The sequence below is a fragment of the Centruroides vittatus genome, unplaced genomic scaffold (genome assembly GCF_030686945.1).
Source record: "Centruroides vittatus isolate TY-2023 unplaced genomic scaffold, ASM3068694v2 contig_1514, whole genome shotgun sequence".
In the NCBI taxonomy this organism is placed as follows: Eukaryota; Metazoa; Arthropoda; class Arachnida; order Scorpiones; family Buthidae; genus Centruroides; species Centruroides vittatus.
Window position 1 is genome coordinate 2,041 of NW_027120938.1, and position 9,293 is coordinate 11,333.

At 32.7% G+C, this 9,293-nt stretch overlaps 1 protein-coding gene and 1 pseudogene across 1 annotated transcript; one reads left to right on the forward strand and one right to left on the reverse strand.

Moving 5' to 3' along the window:
* Positions 1–300: 300 nt before the first annotated feature.
* On the forward strand, positions 301–1,268 carry LOC136968734 (gastrula zinc finger protein XlCGF57.1-like; annotated as a pseudogene).
* Positions 1,269–2,569: 1,301 nt separating this feature from the next.
* LOC136968735 (52 kDa repressor of the inhibitor of the protein kinase-like) lies at positions 2,570–7,522 on the reverse strand. Its single transcript, XM_067262763.1, has 2 exons — positions 5,922–7,522; positions 2,570–2,681 (listed from the first exon to the last, which is right to left on the reverse strand). The coding sequence occupies exons 1-2, from the start codon at positions 7,520–7,522 to the stop codon at positions 2,570–2,572; spliced, it is 1,713 nt and encodes a 570-aa protein (XP_067118864.1).
* Between the last annotated feature and the right edge of the window lie 1,771 nt (positions 7,523–9,293).

Consider the following 9,293-nt stretch of genomic DNA (forward strand, 5'->3'; position numbering starts at 1 on the left):
AAATTGTATATTAGATAATGTTTTACTTACATCGGTGCTTTTCATAGTAAAATATAATTGAAGAAGCAGGAGAGAGACCTATTTCATGGAATAAGGATCAATGGAAAAGCAGGAAGATATACAAACAGTTTTAAAATGTTTTACAGAAATTGTTTACTTTAATATGTTGTCTCTAATTACCTGTGATTGAAAGTATTAGTAATATGATATATTTATACTCGAACTTTATGATCTTCTAAAATTAGTTTTTTGGTTTGATGCAGAAATCTACTTTTACGATATAAAAATGTTTATTTTTAGTTAAATATTATTACTAGTTATTTATTGTTTCTATTCAAGAAAATTAATTTATTACACACAGATAAAATATTATTTAAAACAATTTGTTTAATTGCAGATAAAAGGAACCGAAAGAAATTTTCCTGTAAACACTGTAAGAAGAACCTCACATCTAAAAGAAATTTGCAAAACCATGAAAGAATACATACAGGAGAAAAGCCTTACGTTTGTGACGAGTGTAAACGGAAGTTTTCTGTAAAAGTAAGCTTAATTAAACATCTTCGCACCCACACTGGAGAAAAGCCTTACACTTGTGACGAATGTAAACAGAAATTTTCACGAAGGGGAAACTTAATTACACATCTTCGCACCCACACTGGAGAAAAAGCCTTACACTTGTGACGTGTGTAAACAGAAGTTTTCTCAAAAAGGTAGCTTAATTACACATCTTTTCACCCACACTGGAGAAAAGCCTTACACCTGTGAGGAGTGTAAACAGACGTTTACACAAAAAACGAATTTAAATAAACACCTTCGGACACATACAGGAGAAAAGCCTTACACTTGTGATGAATGTAAACAGAAGTTTAGACAAAAGGATAACTTAATTACACACCTTCGGACCCATACAAGAGAAAAGCCTTACACTTGTAATGAATGTAAACAAAAGTTTTCACGGAAGGATTACTTAAATAAACACCTTCGGACCCATACAAGAGAAAAGCCTTACACTTGTGATGAGTGTGAACAGAAGTTTTCACGGAAGGACAACTTAATTGCACACCTTCGAATCCATACCCGAGAAAAACTGTATGAATGTCAATATGTTTAGAGAAATTCATTCGAAACATAGACCTAAAAAAACATTACAATATTCACAATTAGAAATAATTTTCCTTCGAAACCTATAATTTTTATATATGTATAATAATCAAAAGGTTTAAGTAAAACTGGTTTAAAATTCAAATACTTTCTTATCTTTTTTTCAATTTCCTGACATTTTCAATTAAAAAACATTACGATATTCATACTTGGATGTAATTACCTTCCAGTTTTGTAATTCTATAAAAAAAACAACTTTTCTGTTGATCCACAGAACTCGGTATTTATTAGCACACGTGGATTTAACACAAAATTTAAATATTTCGAATTTGCTGAAATTTTCAATTTGAAATTTTCTGTTTGAATTTACAGAACAGCGTTTATGGATAAGTTTGTTGAAAACATGCTTTTATCTTAATGAATTTCATTATCATAACTCCATATTAATACCTAAATTGTTATAATCTATACTAATATTATAAAGAGGTAAAGTTTGTATGTTTGGATATAGGAGGTAATCTCGGAAGCTACTCCTCTGATTTCAAAAATTTTTTTCACCAATATTTTGATTGAACCTTCAGGGTGAACACAGGCAATGTTCCCTCTAATTTTTTTTGTAGATGAGCGGAACATATACTTCTCTGAGCAAAAAAATTTTTCAGAGCATATATATATATTAAATCTTATTTTTTTTCTATAAAAATTAAAATAATTAATTATAAAGTAGAGATTAAAATTTATTTTAAAACATACTTCCATATAAAATGTTATCTTTTGTCAATGATTTATTGTATTTAGTTGAAATATATGTAGCAATAATCATGTTGCAGAGAGAGTGAGAAATAAGTAAACAACAGTTCAAATCAGTGTGCATGCTCGCCTGCGCGGCACATAAATTCTCGTGCACGGCAACAATTTGAACAGTGCGCGGCCGCGCAGCTTAGAGGGAACATTGGACAGCGAGATACGCAGTGCACGTTTCCGAACTTGTAATCGATACAAATAAAAATGTAAATGTTAGTTTGTTCCTAATCTCAAATCTCTGAAAGTTCTTCATTGATTGCTTTGAAATTTTGACACAACGTTGCATTTGAATACGTGCGTGTTTTCATATAATGTAAATGTCGAAATTCCCCCTGCGACGGAAAGAGACAGGATTATGGCTTACCGTGAAGAACTCTGCTTCTATTATACTACTTTATTCTATTTCTATTATACCATTTTAAATGCGGTTTTTTCGTTTTTGGTTGCGTCTTAATAGGGTACGTCAAGAGAATGTACAATAAGAAGGGATTTTTCGAAATTCCCCCCCTGTGGGGAAGTGTTATACCTTCATAATAGATACATTTTGAGCCACAGCAACGTGTGGCCGGGTTTGCTAGTTAACAATAAAGTTGTTATGTTATTAAAGAATTAGACTAATTGTGCATGCAGATATCCTAGCATGCGAGAATAACGCAACAAAGGGTTATGGGCCCAGGAAGTAAATTTCAACGTTGATGCAATCGGATTGAACGATCAACCACGGTAAGCCTAAATTTGCTATCTTAGAAACCGAACCGTTATAACGAATAGAATGGCTGAAATAAGACATGGACAGTTACCGAAGTTTACGGGTAGCAGTTTCACAAGCTGGAAGTACCGTATAATGGCCATCCTAGAAAGTAGAGGACTAGGAAATCTGTTAATAGACGACCCACCTACGGATCACTGGCGTCTAATTACAGAACGATTACGTAGCCGTAGTTATGGTTTTTACCACGAAATGCCGCTAGTTTCGTGACGTTCAGGTAGGGCAGTGGTTCTCAAAGCGGGTGCCACAAGTACGCCACAAGGGTGCCGCGAAATTTTTAAATAATTAAATTAAAATTACTTAAAACTAGTTAAGTAACGCTGTATCAGCGTGTAGTCGGAACGAAGCTGCTCGCACCTTTATTTTTTAGATTATGAGGGAAAAAAAACAAATAATCATTCGTTATCAACAATATATTTGATTTCTATTGGATCATTTAAAGGTACAAATATAAGGTCAGAATAAGCCATTAATTAATTGCTATGCCAACGTCTCACGAAATTCTGTCTATCATTATGGGCCTCGGACTTACAAATTGGCTCGTAGCGATCTTTATTGTAACTTTTTAAAAATACTGAGTCAGTTATTTTTTTCACTCGACTCAATGTAACATAGGTAAGACCGATAGCTGTCTCTTTTTTCCCTATATCTATTTTGATTTTTTGGAAGAATTAATTCCTGTAATTTATGTATAGTCATCGAGTATGCTAAGGTAAGGGGAAACTGTCTGCGATATCGCAATATACTGCCATCGTTCAAAAAGCGTGTTATGGGGATTATTGGAAACAGATTACCATAGATGAATTTCATTAAAATAAACAGAGGAAGAGCTGGAGGGCGAGCATTAGGGGCATATATAATGTAGCGAATACAGTCAAACCTGTTTTTATGCGGTCTTTTTTGTGCGATTTTTTATTTCTGCGGTATAGTTGGCGACTAGTCTCGTGCGATTTGTCATGTCTCACGTTGACTTATTATAGCTAAATAAACTTATTATAGCATAAATGAACTTATTATAGTAATATTATTACATGAATATGCGAAAAATGAAATAATTTATTTTTTAAGTCAACAAAACACCACTTGGACACAAATATGTAAAACACGATAGACGAGACGATGCAGTCAAGTGCTAACATCTGTTGTCAATAAATTCTATTTTGAACGGTTTTGAGTTATTTTCTATGTGAGACTTTTTTTATGCAGTCCCTATTGACCGCATAAAAAAAATATTTTTTAATTGTGTTGCGAAAACTATTTTTTATAGCCACTCGTGAAGTTTCGTGCGATTTTTTATGCGGTCCCTATCCACCGCATAAAAACAGGTTTGACTGTAGTTCCTAGTGAACCATTGACGAGACCTCCTTGCACCCATAAGTTGACTCTCGGCATGATTCTGGCATTAACTGAGAGATTCAAATACTTGGAGAGACCAAGAGCTGAGTCATCTTTGGACGAAGGCGGGGCAATATATGGAGTGTTTTCAGACGCTATATAAGCAAGAGGGCATCCAGTTGACTGCAAGTAGTCTTCGTTGCTTTGTTTAACTTGCTCGTTTGTTGGATATAGCTCTACTGCCGTTTGGAACTGATCGAGTTCATCTCTGGATAAATAGGCTCGATTTCTTGTCGTCAGAATGTTCAGATCTGTATCAGAGAAATCACCCGAAGCTAGATGTTGTAAGACATCTGTGAAGGAACTATCTGCGCTATTTTGTCTATGAGAATTACTAAGTTCAATGAACTTCTCAAAAGAATCAAATGCAAATGTAATGTAATGTCTCAGTAGGGTCCCTACCTTGTTGGGACATTACATTGTAAAAAACACTCGAGTAGACAGGAGTATCTTTAACAGGAGGAAGCTGACGAAAATCAAACAAATAGACAAAGAATCCACCAAACGGCTCATCTTTCTCGGGGTTTATCTCCCCCAATCTTTTCTCGATCATGTAAAGCATTCTTGCACCAATCATTGACATTTCATGATGATGATGAATTTGAGCGACTTCATCTCAATCTGGAATTTTAGTGCAGCTTCTTTTAGAGACCGAAATTTCGTACTAACGATAGGAAGACGCAGGAGAGAATGGATCGTAAAGCCATCAATATTGATCACTGCTGCTCCATGTTATAGAATAATAAGTTAAAAAAAGAAAACTTTTTAAAACTTATTATTCTATAAATATTCTTTATATTTGTTGTGTATCTATTTTTTTGAAATTCACGCTAGGGACATTTTATCACACTAATTAAGTTGGTACAATTGGATACGCCACGAATCGAAACAACATCCACAATAAAATAAACTTTACTAAATATCGTAATAATTTTGTTATATTAACAATAATTATTACGACATATTCTACAATATTAGAATACAGGTATACATGCGTAAATGCCATTTGGAATTGTTATTATTTAAAATATTGCATTATTTGAAACTATAAAAAAATGCATAAAACTTACCCACATCTATTTTGCTATTATATTAGATATTATTAAAATATAATACTTCTAATTTTTCATATTTTTGTATTATTTTCATCATACATAAATTATTTCAACGAATTATGATTTTTAAATGACATAATATTGACAGCGACAGCAGATGCTGATTACCACTGTCATACTCGAAAACTCAAAAATGGTGTTTATTGCTTTTTATTACTTTTAGCTTTACCAATTGAAGATCAATAAAATGATCACAAATGACATGGTTGTAAATAACAATATGTACTGTACATAATCGAAGAATGACAATAAATGCTTAATTCAACCCTGACAGGATTCAGGTATATGGAATATCTTGCAATTTATGAGGGGCAATATTGGCTACTTCAAACCATTGTCGGCATATTTAACTTTCACACAATGGTCCTGCAATAAAAACCATTTCTAAATTTTCGTACTATACCAACATTAAATGTATTTAGTTCCAAAAACAATTTTTATTTAGGAATTTATTAAAATATTTAATATTATTTCTGGATTTATATCGCATTTTACCGTAATTTAAAACCAAAATTAACAATTTTAGTCGGTTATAATATTTTATAAAAGTGTTGGTTCTCTGTTTAGTTTTTGCAGCTCTAGTTATGATATGACTTTTTGCAATACGTACCGGAAGTGGTGCTATAGCCCATTATATACAAAGCAGTACAAAAACAATGATTATAATCTTAAAAAAAATAAAATAAAATGTATGACAAATAAAATAAATATGTTTCATAAAAATAATTTTAAAATACTTTTTTCTAGCTTTTAAATCTGCAAACTTTTGTATGTTTTCGGTCATATTTATATTTTTTTCAACTTCTTTTTCTATTGACAAAATTGCCAAGCTATTTAATCTTTCATTTGTCATCGTTGATCTTAAATATGTTTTAATAAGTTTCAATTTACTGAAACTACGTTCGCAAGCTGCAACGGTTACAGGAATTGTTAGCAATATCTTTAAAGTTGTCCACAAATTTGGCATAATTGTATATAGGTCGTTAATTTTTATAAAATTGAGAATCTCTAAAGGACTGTTAACATTTCCAGAAATTAGGTTTTTGAAAGATATAATTTCATTCATTAATTCAGTACCATTAATATCAGATTTTTGTTGGTCTTTTAAAAGCAAATGTAAATTCATGCAACATTTGCGTAATTCATCATTATTTAGATTATTTTTTAAATTACACAAAAATCCCCTATTATTCAAAAAATCATTGGTTTGTTCAAAACGTTCTACGAAAAAAGACTTAATTTGATCTACTAATATGTTGAATACATTTATTTTGAAATGCTGTTTCGCATCAACAACATCATCATCAATAGCTTCATAATCATGCTGTCTCTTTATACGGCGGATGCGTTTTTGTATAAAGTGTTCAGTACCTACTAATTCAGCTAGCTCTCTCGCGTCTACCAAACATTTTTCAAAACCATTGGAACGATAATTTTCAAGATATTTAGAACAAGATTGTAATAAATTAACAGCATTATTTAAATCCATTGAATTGGCCTGTAAGGCTTTACTAACAATGTTTATGTGGGACAACAGATCATACCAAATAACTATTAATACTAGAAATGAATATTCGCATATTTGTTCTGGTAACGTAAATGCTTCGTGTCGTGCACCAGCATCTTTAGAATTTTCGTGTACTTGTAAAAGTGCATCGTGTATTTCAGTTATTTGGAATCTCAAAGGTTTGATACAATCAATTCGACTTTCCCAGCGAGTTTCGCATAACGGTTTTAAAGATAAAGGCACATTGTCGGTTAAAATTTTCCATCGCCCTACGGAAGCAGAAAAAAATGTGTATAAACGTTGTACAATACCAAAAAAAGATGTTGATTGTGTGCAAGATATAGCTGCATCCCCAATGACTAAATTGAGGGAGTGGCATCCACATGGCACAAAAAAAGCACGAGGATATTCTTTACAAATACGAGCTTGAACACCTTTATTTTTTCCCAGCATGTTAGAGCCGTCGTCATATCCTTGGCCTTTACAATCATCTAAGTTCAATTGAAAATCATTCATTAATTGTTTTATTATCTCATATAATGAGTGGCCTGTTGATTCTTCAATTTCTTGGTAGGTAATAAAATGCTCCTTGATTTTTAAGTCGCTGTCACCAATATCTACAAAACGTAACGTAAATGAAAATTGTTCCTTATGACTAATATCAAAAGTACAATCTAAAATAATACTAAAATATTTCGCTTTACGGGTACGTTCCAAAATATCATCACGAACAGAAGATGCCAATAATGTGATTATCTCATTTTGTATTGTTTTACTGCAATAAGTAATTGATGTTTCATTTGATATTATTCGACGAACATGTTTATGCATATTTACTAACAAGTTCAACCAACCAGTGGCGTGCCGTCATTGGAAGCGATGGAAGCGACGATTCCACCTTCCAATGACCTTCCCTTGTATTTTATAAAATATAAATTTTCATATTTTAACCTACTTTGAATTAATTAAAAGTAATATTTTATTATAACTGCATTATGTATCTTTTACAAATTTCTATACTACATGTGAAAAAAAACGATAAGATTGCTATTGTATATTCGAATAATTCGGTGGCGGTAGGTGTGTCGAAAACAAGTCAGTTTCCAATCAGCCAGATTATATAGGCATTGGCACATGCGGTTTACAGAGCACCAACCTCACCCGGTTTAGCTGGTAGAAGCAACACACACATTAAGCATCTAATTTTATATCCCGGACCGGTTGTGGGCTATTAGCCGCCTTCCTGCTAGATGTTCGGCCGCCCTCGCCCGATTATGTGAATCATGAGTAGACTAGATTAACGGCGGGCAACCCCCGGCCCGCGGGCCAGCTACGGCTCGCGAAAAGTCTCTATCCGGCCCGCGAGATCTTTAATAGGTTATTAAATTACAATTCTTTGTAATTTTCGATAACGATAAGAGAAATAAATGTAGTAATAAACTTTTTATTTATTTATTTCATATTTGCAGACTAAAAAAATTACAAGTCACAAGAAGGCGTCAATTAACTACTACGGTCCGCGGAAAAAAAACGTAAAATTTATTCTGGCCTATGTTATAAAAAAGGTTGCCCACCCTAGACTAGATTTATAACTTAACCCAACCGATAGGAATTTACTGGCACGTTTTTATGATAGTTCTGTATAGTTGACAGGAGTTTAAAAAAACTCCATTAAAATATTTGATATATTTATTCTGCGTTTATTCTGCTCTCTCATCTTATATTACTTACGGATTTCAATGTTAAATCGGTGATATTACGATTATAGTATGTCTTATCTGTAAGGGAATGGAGAAAAAACGTGTACAGTACAATTCTAGTACAGTGTTAAAAAATTAACTGTTACTTTGGCAACATCATTTACACCCAAATTTAATGAATGAGACGTACAATGGTACAAAAAAAGCTCTAGAATTTATTTTCCTTAAATTTACGATTTATGTATCGGTTGTCATAAAAATTTCTTTCCACTTCTTTCCCAAGACTACAGATATTCGAGTACAAAGTAACCGGTTTCGACTTATTTCTACTTAAGAAGTAGTTAAACAATTAAGCGATTAGGGAATTAGAAACATAAATAAAATCCTGATGAAAGAGCCGAAATTTTACTTAAACAGAAGCTTAACCGAACCAATCTCTTGCCGAGTACAGTGGGGTCTGATCTCTTCATAATATTAGATGTAATAAAGACAGAAATTTTTCCAGTTCAACGAAAGTGACCGAAAAGTTGTAAATTTTGGAAATTTCTGTGGACACTTGGCTCTAAAACGAATTAGTTAGAAAACGAACGACTGACAATCTGTTAAGTTTAACATATTTAGATTTTTTACAGCTATGGTGAGAAACGTTTAAAATCTATAACAACCCTGTCGCGTCTTTTGATATATACTGTACTAGTGATGCGACAAAAGAGGCATTTGACATTGAACGGTATCGGCACCCTCGGGATTTGGCACGCAAACACCTACCTGGACAGTCTCTGATTCCATTCATTAGCCACTCGTAGGGAGCTATTTCACTAAGTGGATTGTTTTAAGATTTAAAAAGTAAAGAATATTTTGTTATTTTTATGTACGTTTCTTCACAAAGTTATATTTAATTA